Source organism: Lycium barbarum, chromosome 6 (genome assembly GCF_019175385.1).
Source record: "Lycium barbarum isolate Lr01 chromosome 6, ASM1917538v2, whole genome shotgun sequence".
NCBI classification, from domain to species: domain Eukaryota; kingdom Viridiplantae; phylum Streptophyta; class Magnoliopsida; order Solanales; family Solanaceae; genus Lycium; species Lycium barbarum.
The window spans coordinates 106175674-106193008 of record NC_083342.1 but is presented as its reverse complement, the minus strand read 5'-3'; the positions used below and the strand labels follow the sequence as shown (position 1 = coordinate 106193008).

At 37.6% G+C, this 17335-nt stretch overlaps 1 protein-coding gene across 1 annotated transcript; it reads right to left on the bottom strand.

Annotated features, from left to right (window-relative positions):
- Positions 1 to 1778: 1778 nt before the first annotated feature.
- LOC132645248 (uncharacterized) lies at positions 1779 to 12448 on the bottom strand. The gene is made up of 6 exons (XM_060362130.1): positions 11633 to 12448; positions 9886 to 9988; positions 8155 to 8210; positions 2758 to 2922; positions 2110 to 2223; positions 1779 to 2027 (listed from the first exon to the last, which is right to left on the bottom strand). The coding sequence occupies exons 1-6, from the start codon at positions 12272 to 12274 to the stop codon at positions 1935 to 1937; spliced, it is 1173 nt and encodes a 390-aa protein (XP_060218113.1). The 5' UTR covers positions 12275 to 12448; the 3' UTR covers positions 1779 to 1934.
- Positions 12449 to 17335: the final 4887 nt, after the last annotated feature.

The window sequence follows — 17335 nt, the reverse complement described above, 5'->3', positions numbered from 1 at the left end:
AGTGCCCTTTTCCTCCACATTGGAAGCAATTATTTTCTGAATTTTTCTTTTGCATAACTTCATGCTTTTCATCCTTCCTTTTACACTGCTGGTGGTCAAGGGTATTATATGGTGCAAAACGAAAATCATGATTAAAATCCCTTCCTCGACCACGACCATGACCACGACTGGGGCCACGACCTCTTCCACGCCTAGAATGGCGAAAATTTGCCTCATTCACTTCAGGGAATGGGGCAGTACCAGTGGGTCGGCTTTCATGATTTTTCATCAGTAATTCATTATGTTGTTCAGCCACTAGAAGATGTGAGATTAGATCAGAATATTTTTTGAACTTCATCTCTCGGTATTGCTGCTGCAGGAGCATACTCGAGGCAGGAAAAGTGGAGAATGTTTTCTCCAGCATATCAAGATCAGTAATATTTTCACCACATAATTTTAATTGAGAAATAATTTTAAACATAGTAGAATTGTATGCCTTAACAGATTTAAAATCTTGGAACCTTAAATGGAGCCAATCAAAACGTGCTTGTGGAAGTATGACCATCTTCAGGTGATCATATCTATCTTTCAGATCATTCCACAGCGTAAGAGGATCTTTAACCGTGAGATATTCCATTTTTAAATTCTCATCAAGATGATGGCGGAGGAATATCATTGCCTTAGCACGGTTTTGATTTGATGCCTCATTTTTATCTTTGATGGTGTCTTCCAGACCTATCGCATTAAGGTGAATCTCAGCATCAAGAATCCAAGACATATAGCTATTGCCGGATATATCTAAGGCTACAAATTCACGTCTAGAAAGATTTGCCATTAGTAATGGAAAACAAAGAAATCAATACCTTTGAGGCTTGTAAAGTATTTGCTCGAGATGACAGAGTCTCGTGCTGATAACGTGTTATTAAATAAAACTATGAAGTAAATACACAGAAGAAATATGTAGAGAGAATATGTAGAGAGATATCAGATTATCTTACTTCTGCTCTTTCAACATTGCATCTGTGCATCCTATTTATAGGAGCAACAGGACATGGGATATTTTGGGATATTTATGGGATATTTTGAGATATTTCCAAATAATGGATATCCACTAATATTGGGATATTTATAACAATAGTAGCATTTAATCAATGATTGAACAGTAAACTTTTATAAAATACACGTGTTGTCCGCTCATTGTTTTGATACACGTACCTATTACAGATGATTATTTTTTTTCTCAAAATGTTGACCTAATTACCATCTTGAGAGTCGAACAAAAAGTGTTTCAACCGATATTCTTAAAATTGATTTAGGGGGATCTTTCATATCAATTTCTAATTTATAACTTTCATTTCAAAATTATTAACCCTCCATGCCGAGCAAACTAAGAGCCTTCTTAAAGTTGTACTGATGGAGACTAGCAAAGTGGTAAATCTCAAATCTTATTTTGATTTGAAGAATCCCAATCAAATATCACTACCTCATCTTACCTAGCAAATCCACTACTAGGATGTGACATCTCAAAAATATTAGATCCGATAATAATGTAATTAAATTTCCATAGTTGAGAACTGAAAAAATGGAAAATCAAAAAGGTAAAACCATGAGATAATTCTTATGTCAAAGCACAGCTTCCATATTTAATTAACAAAATATGCAAAAGATTATGCTGATCAAGTGCAGCTCCAGAGCTCCACTATATCACATTATCACCTTTGAAATCCTGAAAGGACATATTATTTCCCTTCTCTTTTCTTTTGCGGGGGGAATTGTGGAAGTAGTGATTGCTGAGGAACTTAAAGAGAATACAGCCTTTTTATATACACAATTTGACTAGTACAATTACGACGATTTTCCCTCATTCTTATACAAGTATTATCTATGCTGTATGAGTTATATACATGAATATAACAAAAAAGGGGTTAATAGGACCCTGTATAATCCCAGTTTTCTTACAGAGGCCTCAAGAGAGAGTAGTCCTCAAGAAGTTCTCGTTCTGATAATGTGTCGTTTTCGTTCTGTGGGGTCCATAAAATCTCAACTGCCTGCAACAAGTAAATGTCACAAATTAAAAGCTACAAGTAGCGCAAAACTTAGTGCTTCCTGATGACCATTTCGTTTGCTTACCAGTGTTCTACTGGAAGGAATAGAAGCGATCTTTTGCAAGGCTTCTTTCAAGTCTCCACTTCCATTAATAGTAGGCAATTTATAAGCACCTTCAGCAGCTACCAAGATTGTAACCTGAAATTGCACATATGCAGAAAAGAATGATTATCATGCAAAGGGACCATTAGATGTGTTCAACTAAAGGATGGATCATTAGTATATACTCAATGGTGAAAATTTGACTCCAGTAGAAAATGATAAACGATACAGAAACTAAAACAGCAATTAAATGATGGAATAATTAATCCATTGCAGGGTATAGATCCTTTAGAAAAATATTGAAGGTAGATTTTTGTCTATCACATCAAAATAAGAGCTCGGTTTTTTCTTCCGGGGAAGAGCATCAGGGTCAACAAAAGTCCACCTTGACATATCATCTATATAATTTTTATGATAAGACTAACATAATTCATTTACGATCTATGTTTTCTCTAATTGCTGCATCATTATTTTCCAACAACCTGCGAACTACATTTTTACACCAGTCAGCAGCAAACATGAAGTAAAAGAGAAAACTCCCTTCAGTAGTTGAAATGGAAGAATCTTTGTTTCCACAATTTGGCCCAAAAATACCTACAAAATTTAAATAAAATACAAGGTCATCCTTACCACTATGTATTCATTGCTAAATCCATTTGAACTCTGGCTCGTAGAGCTTTTCCTCCTAATGTTGTTCACATTCACAAGTGTCTCTTCATCAAATTTACCACGTTCCTCAATGGAAAGTTGATTGAATCGATTCTCGGCTTCCTCCATGCTCCTCTTGACATCAACCTGCACGACAGACACAAGAAATATACTCAATAGAATGACAAAATTTGAGACACTTCTACTGGTATGCATTGGTGTGAAAATGAAATAGTGGGGAGACACACACACAACCAAAAAAAAAAAAAAAAAATAACAGACTGAAAACTCACCTAATATATGGCGTTTGGCCGCAAAAATAAAGATCATGAAAAAAAACAGCAACTTACTATTACCAATATTCCTCAAATTATAGCAAACAATCGGTTCTGATCTATAAAATTAAGATGAAGCAGCTTTATCCCCCTTAATGTTACAAAACCACACACTTTTACAAAGACTAGCAAGTGGGGTTGAGAAGGCAAACGGTTTCTTTACAGAAGTTATGGATCACTGAATCTTAGCAACAGATAAAATTTGAGTGTGATTGAGTCAGTCCTGTAATAATGTGATCCTATTCCTACTTCATAGAACTTCATCCCAATACGTTCATGGCCAATCTAGTTGGGACCACAACAAATGAAACTTCCAAAAAGAGAGGATGGACTAAAGTTTAGTGCATCTCCAATAGTCCTTTCTGCAAAAGGGGATTAACCATTCCCCTCAAATCAAAGCCTTCCATATCTACCATTTAAATTCCTTCAGACCAATGAAAAATTTAGCAACTGGAAGTGGAGTACTATTGAGCCTCTCCACCCCACAAAGGTAGGGGGGTTAAGGTCTGCATACATCCTGCCTTCCCCAGACCCCACTTGTGAGATTACACTGGGTATATTGTTGTTTAGGCAGAGTACTATTGACTTCCTTGCAATTGAACTAACTATAGTTCCATATTGCTAGATGATTCGTAAAAGATCAATGAATGGAAAGACTGAAAGGGAGAACATACTAAAAGTGTTGTGCTAGGGATCTAGATTCTAACTTTTTTCACTGGGACAACAGATACACCTAAAGTGGTGAAGATAGCATGAGGCTAAAACAAGTGCACACAGGTTTCATGGCTTTAGGGCTTCCAGTGGAGGAAGAGGAACGGAAGAGCCTAGAAGTTGACAAGTATGTTCACTAGCCAAGAAGTTTCATGAAATAGAGAGTTTTTCTAACACATAGTTGCACATTCACTAAGGAGAACAGCAGGCTGCCATTTATGAGCCTCTACCCTTTTTAGAAGATGTGAGCTATAGTGGAGTTGTTTATTGTGGAGAAATGGAAAAAGAATTAAAAAAGGTTAATACCTTCTAGCACAAGCAATCCTGTAAACCGATTAACGGAAGGTACACTAATTTTTCTTTAATAATTACAAAACCACAATTTACCATTGGTGTGATATTTCCAATAGCCCTTAATATATGTGTTTTAAGAGGATTCTACGCTCCAAAAGGAGGACACAGGACCACAATTTGGTAGAGTAGCATGTCCTCTCTATGCATTCATAAGCTAGTAACCCAGAAACTCTATCCTTCAGAAGTGTTGGGTTGAGTTACCGCCTCCTCTAAAAGTTTAAACTCTTAAAGAACATATTTGCTTATTTATGTTAGGTCAGCAACATGCTCCTTCACGCTTGGGCCTAACTCTTTCTTGGGCCAATTGCGTGAAAACTCCTTTCAATAAAAGGTGATAGTGAAACTTGAGTCATGACTGCTGCGTTGATACCATGTTGGATTGTGGAATCGTCTCATTATTTTATTTTTTTACAAGTAAAGTTTAAAAAGTACCAAGTTGGTCCAGAAAAAAAGTACAGGACCTAGCAGCAAACTCTTTAATCCAGGAATTGTCTCATTAAAAGTTACCCACATTGTGGGATTTCACTGGATACGTTGTTGTTGTCTCATTAAAAGTTAAGCAGTTAGAGAGATGGCATATCTACAAATTTATGGTACGTCTGCAACGAGAACGAAGGCAAACTTCCCCGCTTCAACACGATGCACAAAGCACTCTAAGTAGAACGTATGTATCATTCTTGGAGATGTCTTTGTTTTATAGGCATGATTAAAATACAAAAGGAAAAAGATGAAATCAGCAAGCATGATGGATTATCTATGTGACCGGTTTACATTCTTCACTTTTTTTTTCCTCCTCTTCAACTTAGTTTTTCTTGTTTGTAAAGCTAACATTCTAATTCTGAAATAGGCGAACATATGGTTTTGGATTTTGGTAAGAACAAAGGCTCAGAGTAGTGTAACGTATGAAGCAGGGTGGTACCACATCATGTCTTTTTGAAGATTACAGTGCGACACAAACACCAAAATCGAAAAAGTTCTAATACTGCACAAACTCTATAGCAATTCATTAGCTTCAAGCGAAAACATTATCAGGATAAGTGTAGACCATTTTGGGTGACAGGGTGCGGTAACTTCAGGATCTGCAATCTAAGGTTTCGAAGAGGGCAACCTAAAAAGAGGGATAGTAGGGCATTAATCTTTCTCCAGATAATTGTTAGTAACCATCCTCAAGAGCAAAAACTAATCTTGGAGCAACCAGTCCAACAAAGCTGGTCATTTTTGGTGAATGCCCCCAAAATAACAACATTTTTTTTTTTTTTTTTAATAACCGTGGTGCCCAGGCCAGCTTGCGCGCACCTCGACTAAGTCCACGGAATACCTGCCACCTCCAACCAGCAACAGTTATCAGGTAACTTTGTCCACCAAGGCTAGAACAGATGGGAAGAAATCACCTAGTGTTTTGTCTCCACTGGAATTTGAACCGGAGACCTCATAGTTCCCAATCCACTTCATTGACCACTAGGACACACCCTTGGGTGCAAAGAATAGTTCAATTCCCCAAAATAACAATATTAATGATGACAATTAGCAGATATATTAATTTAGCCAATAACAAATGATGCTTAGCATCCAAAGTTCATCAGGAGAAAACATCCGATAATTAGTTATTATAAAACTGAGGCAATAAGGCCCAAAGAAAGTTATTATATTCATTGGCGCACTGAACACGTTAACAAGCTAAAAGTTCATTTTCCACTCATTTACCATTATGACCTGGTGGAGCAGTATAGGGAGAGGAAGAAAGACTTACACATGGTATTCATCGACCTAGAAAAGGCTTATGACAAAGTTCCAAGAGAGATCCTATGGAAATGCTTGGAGGCTAAAAGTGTACTTGTGGCGTACATTAGGGTGATCAAGGACATGTATGAGGGAGCCAAAACCAGAGTAAGGACAGTAGGAGGAGACTCAGAGCACTTCCCAGTTGTGATGGGGTCGCATCAAGGATCAGCTCTTAGTCTGTTTCTATTTGCCTTAGTGATGGATGGATTGACACGGCAAATTCAAGGTGAGGTGCCATGGTGTATGCTTTTCGCGGACGACATAGTCCTGATCGACGAGACTCGTAGCGGAGTTAACGCTAAGCTGGAGGGTTGGAGACATACTCTGGAGGCTAAAGGGTTTAAGCTGAGTAGGACCAAGACAGAGTACTTGGAGTGTAAGTTCAGTGAAGCACCTCAGGAGGCTGGCGTGAAAGTGAGGCTTGGTACCCAGGCCATCCAGAAGAAAAGTAGTTTTAAGTACCTTGGGTCTATTGTGCAAGGCAGCGGGGAGATTGACGATGATGTCACACATCGTATTGGGGCAGGGTGGATGAAATGGAGGCTTGCTTCCGGAGTGCTATGTGACAAGAAGGTGCCACCAAAACTTAAGGGCAAGTTCTACAAAGCGGTGGTTAGACCGACTATGTTGTATGGGGCGAAGTACTGGCCAGTTAAGATCTCTCACGTTCAAAAGATGAAAGTTGCCGAGATGAGAATGTTGAGATGGATGTGTGGCCACACCAAGAGCGACAGGATGAGGAATGAGGATATTCGGGATAAGGTGGGGGTGGCCTCGGTGGAAGACAAGATGCGAGAAGCGAGATTGAGATGGTTTGGGCATGTGAAGAGGAGAGACACAGATGCCCCAGTGCGGAGGTGTGAGAGGTTGGCCATGGATGGTTTCAGACGAGGCAGGGGTAGGCCGAAGAAGTATTGGGGAGAGGTAATTAGACACGACATGGCGCAATTACAGCTTACCGAGGACATGACCTTAGATAGGAGGGTTTGGAGGACCCAAATTAGGGTAGAAGGCTAGTAGATAGTCTCGTTATCCGTTCTTATTAGTAGTCGCAGTATCGCAATATAATTTCTTGTGCTCCGATTTATGCTATTATCTGCTATTTCCTGTGCTTTGATTATCCTATGGTATCTGGTATCGGTATATGTGTCGATTGCATTATTTTATTTTATATTATTTCATTTCCATATCGCTTTGAATCTCTTAGCCTTATCTGATATCTGACTTTTTTTATGCTTTTATGCTTTTCTTGATCCGAGGGTCTTTCGGAAACAGCCGTCCTACCTTGGTAGGAGTAAGGTCTGCGTACACTCTACCCTCCCCAGACCCCACGATGTGGGATTTCACTGGGTTGTTGTTGTTGTTGTTGTTGTTGTTACCATTATGACCTGGATATCCATTGCTGACTTTACTTCTGATTTGGACCAACATATAGATGACAGGATTTTGACATTTGTACATTGAAAGTACCTCCTTGTGCAAATTAAGGACATGGCTTTTCAGCAGTGACATGAGTAGGTTTTCAGTCTTTCTTCCACAGAAAGGAGAGAACTAGGTGACAGAGATGGCAGAAAGAGCTCAATAAAGGATATCAATCAAGAAACAAGAGGCTGAACAAGTCATCTCGTTGTTCTTTATCAAATTCTGAGCTTCACGAATAGAGGACAATATACCAAGGCTTTATTGGACTTGGTAGCACATAGCAGAATGCATTACACCCTTACTATATGAGGAGTCAAACAATTTTTTAAATAACAACTTTTCCATATTTGTGACATTCAGTACTTTTTCTATAGTTTCTAATTAAGAAAATTTTGTTTTTCAAAAATTAAGCATTTGTCAGAATTGAGACCTATAATTTGTCCCTTGTACATAGAACAAACTCATTCATTTTTTAAATGGAGAGAGTATAGAAGTGAAAAGGCAAACTGAAGTCAAACAGAGGTCTCCAAACTTCACTTAAAAAGAGTCTTATGGATGTTAGCTGGTTTAAAAAGTAAAATTATCATAAATTCAAGTCTGACTCAATCAAATCAAGAGCAAAAATGAGAGCAGAACCAAGAGAACTAATGCTATTGCAGATTTTGGATCATGATCCTGGCAAAAAGGAACAAAAGTTCATTGTTTTGCCACTATCGCGGTTTATAATCACATAATCACACATCAGAAAGCACATAAGTGACTTGCTTTCACTTACAGATGAATAAGCTGAGATGCAATAATCAGGGTGTCGAAGCAAAGCTAATGTCGTCTCTGCAAGAGGAAAACCCTAAATCAGTCAATTGATGTAAGAAATGAATAACTCCAGAGAACATCAATAGGAAAATATACCCTAATTTTTAGTCTTAGGTTTGTAGGCATAAGCTATTTCAACAAGAAACAGAAGGATCTTTTTATCGTTAGCAACAAATAAAAGGACTGAAGCAAAAAAAGAATTCAACTAAGCCCTCCAGTTGCAACACCAGCAGATTAAATCTTGAATGCAGAAAGGGGGAAAGAGAAGTCTTTTCCTAACCTACTAAGTAATTGGAATGAAAATACCAAGACATCCAATGTATGGAAGTTACTTTCACTAAGATACTTTACTACCCCTTTAGTAAAGGACTATAAATCCCAGGACTAGTGGAAAGATAAAGACGCTTTTATTTCCTTTGGGTGACAGGAAAGAAACATATTCATATCAAATATATGAATGGTATAAAGGATACGTATATGAAGGAGTCGTCAAGAGTATGAGAGAACCTAGGAAGGAGACATAGAGGATTTTTCCATAACCGTGGGTTTAAGCCCAAAAGTTTTGAGTTATTGTCTATAGAATAAGGATTTGAGGATAAGTAAAAGCTGAACATACAAACTGCGAGTTTCGCCCACGTATAAAGAATGAAGTAGAGGTGAGACTAGACGGGATTGTCACATACGTACAAATACACCAGATATCTATGCTTGGTCTTTCAAGAGAATGACATAATAGAAGGAATTTTTCTTTTTTTGCGGAGGAGAAGAATAACAAAATAGATGAAGATATAATACACAAACTTCAGATAGGATTACGTAAATGAAGATGAGCTACAAGAGGATACTTATCAAAGTGAAATGCAAGTTCTATACAACAATTGGAAACTAAGAATGTTGGACCTCTGAGTTCTAATATATCCCCAAGATAAGTGTTCTAAAATACGAATTTTGAGATAGCTGGACTAGAAATAATTACAAGTGATAGAAGGTGCAAGTAGCACACATAAAGGATACAAACAGAGATAATCACTTGAAATGGCTTGGTCGTTTTCTACGTAGACTTCTGAATGCACCAACACATAGGAGTGACATTAAGATGACTGAAGGTGTTAGAATATGGTTGAGTAGACGTAAAATTACATCAGAGGACATATATATATATATATATATATACAAAGCACAAAACACAATGAAAACAAAATATCCATATAAATGCTACCAACTAGTCCATATTAAGGTTTAGTTATCGTTTGTCTCTTCCATTAGGTTTGGTTGTGCCGGGAGTCTTTCTAATTGGACTAGAGATTTGTACGTCACTTTAGATATAAATGTGAGATTAACGGAATCCCTAATATTGAACCTCTAATTTATCTTTTAAAAAGTAGTCAGTATTCAGATGGAAGTAGAACAGCCTGAACAGGGTGGAATGGATACAAAATCACATTTAGTGACACCAATGGGTTCGAAATTCAAGCACAGTTATTATAAGGGTCATTTCTTCTCTTTTTCCCCTTTTGGGCAGGGGTGAGGGCAAGGAAAGAGGAGAAAAACATGGAGAACTGCAGTAGCAGTGACAACTTTCTTCATCAATAAGAAATTTTACAATGTTTTTAGCATGAAGATGGGAGCTAGTCACCACTCCTATATTTGCGCACGTACTATAGTCTAATAGACCAGCAGAAACTATTTTTACCCGTCAAGACGTAGCTTAAACCCTCTGGTGTGGATGTATCTGCCACTTCTGCAATCCGGTTGAGATCCTTTTGAAGTGATCTACCCAAGCCCAACAACCCAACCTTTAGAGAGAGAAAAAGGAGAAAAGGGAGTGAAACAGTAGAAAAGAAATTGTAACACAATGCAAATGCAAGGCAAACAAAATTTCTGAAAATGGAAGTAACAGAGCATTATTACAAGAGATCAACATACGGAAACAATAGTACTCAATCTTGTTTTGAGAACGTATAGATACCTAAGTCATCATAAACAATGTCTGAGGAAACTTAACAATAGATATACTGAATCAGGTCAGAATGCAGATGTTCCCTGATATCACTTCTTCACAAAAAGTCAACCTCATATGCAGTTTTTTCAGTCCATTACTAAATTCAAGCATCCAACATCTACATTTTACTTTCCAATAGTTTGTTCTTTTTCTCTACCCATTAGAAGGGACAGGAGAGGAGGGCATTCAAACGACTTAATTCAATTGAGGGTATTGTAGCCATTGGAAGTGAACATAATGGTCAACAACTTCACAATCAATTTCAGAATGCATAATTACAAGAAATGGCTACATCTATTTTCCCCACAAAGGTATGGGCAAGGTCTGCATACATCCTACCCTCCCCAGACAGCCAGACCCCACGTACTAGAATTTCACTGGGTATGTTGTTGTTGTTGGCTTAGCTTCATATTTAGTGTGTCAACAAGGGCCATGAGTGGAGGAAGAAATTTAGCAAGGAACAATGGATAGCATGACTACACAGAGAAAACCCAAGAAAGGATACATAAACTACCTTTCTAAGATGGTTCATTCTACATACAACAACAACATATCCAGTGAAATCCCATAATGTGGGGTCTGGCAGTGAAATCTCTAGCTATAATACACAAGCATTCAAAAATGAGACAGATGATGCAATTACTTCTATTGATCTTCACAGCATTCCATAGTTGAATTAATCACAACATTTAAGAAGGGAACAACCAGATATATCAAAAAATAGGTTCACCAAAATCATGTCCAAGCAGAGATGACATATCCACATCCCTGTGGATTTACTTTATTCCATCTGAAACTGTTATCTCAAAGAACATGGGACAAATAGCATGGCAATGCTAATGGTGTCAGCACATGTAAAATCTTCAGATTTGGTAAATGCGGGCATCTCAGCAACAAATGCAGATTTTACTTCATTGGCTATAGCATTACATCATTAATAAGTTTACCAATAACCTTCACAAAGCAGAATTCCTCTGCATGTCGCTAATTCCCAAATTTCTCCATAGAATTCCAGAGCAACCTTAAACAACTTCACCATCCCAATCCAACTTCTTTGGTTATAGCGCAGACAAGTAAGCTGACCAATCACCCATTTGTCAAGAACTAAAGCAAACAACTTTTGACCACTATACTATGCAAGAATTATTACTTAATAACCTCACTAAAGCTCCATCCTGCTTTGATTACACTTCATTTGAGCAGAGGGTCTATCGGAAACAGCCTCTCTACCCCACAAAGGTAGGGGCAAGGTCTGCGTACATCCTATCATCCCCAGACCCCACTTGTGGGATTACACTGGGTTAACATCACTAAAGCTATAACCAACCAAATCAAAGCAAATATCAAAGTAACCTATGTACAACAATGTTTAGTTTTCGACAATAACCATTAATATTAATCATATAAACAACAGTACATTTATGTATTAGTCGATTACCTGCAGCTTGAGAACACTAGTTTTGTCAGTTGCAGTAAGCACACTGCCCTCAGACCGATCAGACAGAAACCCGGAAACCAAAACAAAAGCAGCAAAACCCATCATAACCAAAAAAGCAGTTGACCCAAAACCAACAGCTGGTCCTACATAAACTCCACCCCCACCAAAACCAAAAGGGGAGGGAGCATAATATGGTACCGAATACGAAAACTTAGGCTCTCCTGTCCTCATAGAATACCCCCTAGACGAAGACATTGAGCTACGCGACGACGAAAACGACTTGCCACCAATCCTCCCACCAGAAGCAGCCAATGCTGAATTCGGGTCATACATCAACAACAACCCGACTAGTACAGCGGCTACAGCGGGTTTTCGCAAAGCTTTGAGGGCATTCATTACACTTTTAGCAACTTTCTCAAATGGGGTTTCTTTGTTTTTCAATTCTAACCCGTTTTTATCATTAAAGATCCCATTTTTATGGTTCTTGTTGAAGCATTTGACGGTAAGCTTGGTGGGTTTTGAGAGTTTTGAGGGTGTAAGCTTTTGGTTATGGAGTAAACGGGTATATTGTATTGGGTTTGGAGTATACAACAAAGGGTTATATTTGAGGTTTGATTCAATCAAGAAAGGAGCAGCAGTCATGATTTAGCTCAAATGGTGGCAATTTTTTTTTTCTTTTTTCTTTTCTTGAATTGCAAGGGATAACTAAGAGAGAATATGTGTTGTTGAGAGTTTTGAATTTAGATATTTATTGGATTGAAAGAGAAGTGTGGCATGGAAAGTAGAATGAGGGAATCCGGGGGTGGGCCAAGGGAAGAAGAAAGACTGGTTAGTTTTAGATGAACGTGTTGGATTGCCTCATCCCTTAGGCTGGAGGTCGTTTTCACTTTTAACTGAGGATCAGATTATCAAAGTTCATCAAATGCAATCCAAAAATGGGTAAAATTTAAACCTCATTTGTTTGCATTCAATGGAGATGGAAATCTGAAATTTCCAATGGTTCACACCTTTAAGTCATTCATTGCTTTTTGAATGGTTGTTTCCCTTGGTTCATGTATTGTTTTCAATGAAATCGCGTTTGCTTTCATTGTTCTTAAAAGAAAATAGGATCAAAAACACACCTCTAACTATCACTATTTTTTGAATTTCATATGGAGAAAACTACCTAAACTATCACTATCTAGTTTGCAAAAGAATACCTCAAATTATTTTTGAATTGTATGTGATCTACACTCCATTTTATATAAAAATGTTGTCAAGTGTTGTCTGGATAAATAATGTCACAATGACACCTACATGGAAATTTAAAAAAAAAAACTATTTATTTTAAAAAACAAACTGAAAAATAGTAATTTTTGTATGAAAATATCAAAAATTATAGAAAATAAAAAAATAGTTTAAAAAGTGGAATTTAAAAAAAATAAGAAAACTGATTATTTAGTGAAAATCAACTTTTTCATTTTTTTAAATCAATTTTTTTTTCTGATTTTCTAAAAAAAATTATTATTTTTTACAAAAATATTTTTTTTCAGATTTTTTTTTTAAATCCAAATCTTTTTTTAAAAAAAGTGCTGATTTTTAAAAAAAAATATACATTTTTTTTTATAAAAAAATATTAGTATTTTTTAATTTCCATGTAGGTGCCACCATAGCATTACTTATGTCGTGTGGACAAATTTTTATAGAAAATTTCAGATTCACTTGCCTTTTGGAGTGTGAGTTCACACATTTAGTTCAGGTGTGTTTTGCAAACTAGATAGTGATAGTTTAGGTAGTTTTCTCAACCTTATAATAGTTTAGGTATGAAACTCAAAAAACAAATGATAGTTAGGGTGTGTTTTTTACCCTTATCTCTTCTTAAAATTATGTTGTAGTGTTGTAAATCCATTGTAATTCCGTGGTTATATAACCATAAAAACCCCCAATTTTTGTAACCACAAATTTAATGATTTTGCGTGGTTATGTATTTCATTTTCCCATTATACCTCCACCCCGCCCACCCTCCTCCATCACACCCACCCCCACCCTACCATCCACCCCCACCAAAACCCACCCACCCTCCTCCATCACACACAACCTACCCCCACCCAACCCTACCACCCTCCCTCACCACCACCTACTTATTTTTTAAAATTCTAATTTTATCCATTACCTTAGTTTTATTAATATATATTTAAACTAGTTTGTAATTAAGGGTTAAGGGTATTTTAGTAAACTTACATGTTATTATACAGTACCATACTGTAACACCCCGTAAACTTGAAATAGGTATGAATTTGTGAAAATCTAGTGTTAAGATGATATTTTATCTATATGAAACCATTCTTGATGAATTCGGGTGGAAGATGGTTGTTTTGAAGCCAAACCAACTAGTGAAGTTCTTAAGACCTCTTAAATTCGCCTAAGTTTTGATAGTTCTGTCTTCTGGGAGATTTTCATGAAAATGTGTTGCGAATTTGCAAAAACTTCCTTGATGAAAGTTGTAGAACTTTGAAATAGCTTTCCAACGGTAGGTCACCCAGCCCAAACAAAGCTGCATACAAAACATTATGCCCGGTTTACTGAAGCCTGTCTTCCTTGGAAATTTTGACTGTGTTACGGTGAGACGTTACAGACCGTAACACGTGTTACGGGCCGTAACATGAATTGTAACGTCTCAAAAATTTCCAAAAACTCTTTGGAAATTTCCACAAAGGGACGGTCCGTAACACGAAGGACGGTCCGTCCTTCAGAGGCGTCCTTTGGCCCGTTTTCACCAGAAAAATATAAATAAAACCCTTGTTTTGTTTATTCCTCCACTTCCTAAACAACCCTAAGGACGAAAATCATTCCCCCAAGTCTTCAAATCAGTGGTAAGGGCATCCTTAACATTACTAAATCATTCTAACATCAAACCCATGATTCTTAACATGATTTTTGTGACCAAAACCTAGGGATTGCAACATAAGTCTTCCCAAAGTGATTCAAGCTAGGGTTTGGGTGTTCTTCATTAGAAAACTGATTTGTTAAACCTTGTTTAACAAATTAAGGTATGTCTCCCTTTTAAAAACCTTATTTTGGATGTATGTCTATTTTGAAAACCCTTTTGACTATGAAGATAATTTGTATGTCTCTTTTGAAAATCTTTTTTGACTATGAAGGTAATTTGTACGTCTCTCTTTTATAAACCTTATTATGGATATATGTCTTTTTCTCGAAAGTTCTTTATTGAATAAAAAGGGTGAACTTTTCATACAAAACCCTAATGATACAAAAGGGCAAACTCTCTTGAAAGATCGATTCTTTATAAAAGCATGTTTTGAATGATATGATAAATTAGTTTTACGCTCTTGAAATCTATTATAGGTTTGATTAATGGTTAATGTGTGTGAGGGGACAAACCCACATTAAATCTAGATTGTAACAAACCCTACATATGTATGTGATATTATGAATGTTTTCCTCTATAGGAGATGCTTAATAATGATGGTTAAGGGTTGGTAATGATATTCTCATTGATGAATTAGGACATGGAATCTTTCGTAAAGAAGTTATACGTTTTCAAAACATTTTTTGAAATGATTTATCTTTACGATATAGCATAATGAACCTTAATGGTAAATGGTGATGTGATTACCTTGGGATGAATTGTAATTCGGCTTTTATGCTATGAACTCTATGGATCTGACTTTTCCTAGCCATTCGGGAGGATGAGTGGTCACCGGGGATTTCATATTCCGGTGTGCTTACACCTAGCCATTCGGGAGGATGAGTGGTCACCGAGGTTTTCATATTCCGGTGTGCTTACGCCTAGCCATTCGGGAGGATGAGTGGTCACCGGGGATTTCATATTCCAGTGTACTTACTCCTAGCCATTCGGGAGGACGAGTGGTCACCGAGGTTTTCATATTCCGGTGTGCTTACGCCTAGCCATTCGGGAAGATGAGTGGTCACCGAGGTTTTCATATTCCGGTGTGCTTACGCCTAGCCATTCGGGAGGATGAGTGGTCACCGGGGATTTCATATTCTGGTGTGCTTACGCCTAGCCATTCGGGAGGATGAGTGGTCACCGGGGTTTTCATATTCCGATGTGCTTACGCCTAGCCATTCGGGAGGATGAGTGGTCACCGAGGACTTCATATTCCGGTGTATATATGCCTAGCTACTCGGGAGGAAGGGTAGTCACTATGGATCCTAGTGTGGTAATTGTCTAGCCATTCGGGGGGAGGAGTGGCCACTACCGGGTTCGCTACCCGGGGTGTGATTCAAGCCTAGCTATTCGGGGGGAAGGATAGCCACCGCTGGGTTCGCTACCTGGGGTGTGATGTATGTCTAGTTATTCGGGAGGAAGGATAGTCACCGCGTACTACATAGTCTGGTGTGATTTATGCCTAGCTATTCGGGAGGAAGGATAGCCACCGAGAATTATATGTCCCGGTATGGTGCGTTATGCGCGATATGATTGACTCTTGGGCCTGTATTGGCATGTGTGATATTCTTATTCTCTCATGGAACTGTTGTTGACAATCATGATCAATTTGAAAGGCATAATTGAAAGTTATAAATTGACAAAAGGCTTTGTAATCGGTTTTGATAATTTTTATTGAGATACAAATGCTGAATACCTGTTTTTATATCGATTAATGGCTTTGTAAACTGTTTAACAAATGATATTAAGAATCACAAAGTGGAATGACTGTTTTTTTATACTATCCTTTCAGAACTGATTTCTTTATGTATTATTATATTTTATTTTTATAATACTTGTTGTCCCCGAGGCACTCACTGAGTACGAAAGTACTCAGGCATACCATTGTTGTTTTTTATGGTATGTTAGGTAACGGAGAAGAGCAGGTTCGTGATACTCTCGACGCTTAGGAGAACCTGCTGTTGCTGTTGATTTGGTGAGCCCACATCCTTGTTCGTGGGACACTTCCTGTTTCATTTACTATTCTAGATTTCCGGGCTGCGTCCCGAAGTTAGATGATTGTTGTGTCTCTTAGAAGCTCCATAGATAGTGGTCAGAATTGTGGGTAGATTGTCAAAGTCTCGTACGACTTACTGGGTGGTTGCCACGTTTATGACTATTACTTATATTAGACTTCCGCTGATCTTATTTCATAATTATGATCCTGATATATGCAGTTATTTATAACTTTGTTTAATTTAATAAGGAAAGATTATTAAAAAGAAACTTGATGTTACATTTATTTTATAAACTGCTGGAGGTGAATGTTGAACCTGGCGGGTTCAACTATTATTATTGCATTGTTTAGGTTCTTCCGATGTTGTTCATGACGTCGGATGCCGGTCACGTCTAGGGTGGGTTTTGGGGCGTGACACATACAGTCAAACCAAACAATAAAATGTTACTATTAAACCAAAACAAACGATACAGTCCATCCAAACATTGTATTCATTAATACAGTAAAGTACAATACAATACCACACTGTACATTATGAAACCATGGGTACGACTATCCAAACAGAGGCTTAACTGCATTTGTTTACATTAATATCCAAGCGCTTATTTGGTCTGAATAGGTCTTGGTCATTAAGATCTTAAACAAAGTCTTAATATCACTAAGAGATATTTTGTATGGATAATTTTTACCACCGGCTCCACCTCACACCCACTCCCACCCCACCTCATTCACCACCCCTACCCCCCACCACCTACCTTACCCCCAACCATCCCTTTCACCACCACCCACTCTCCTACCC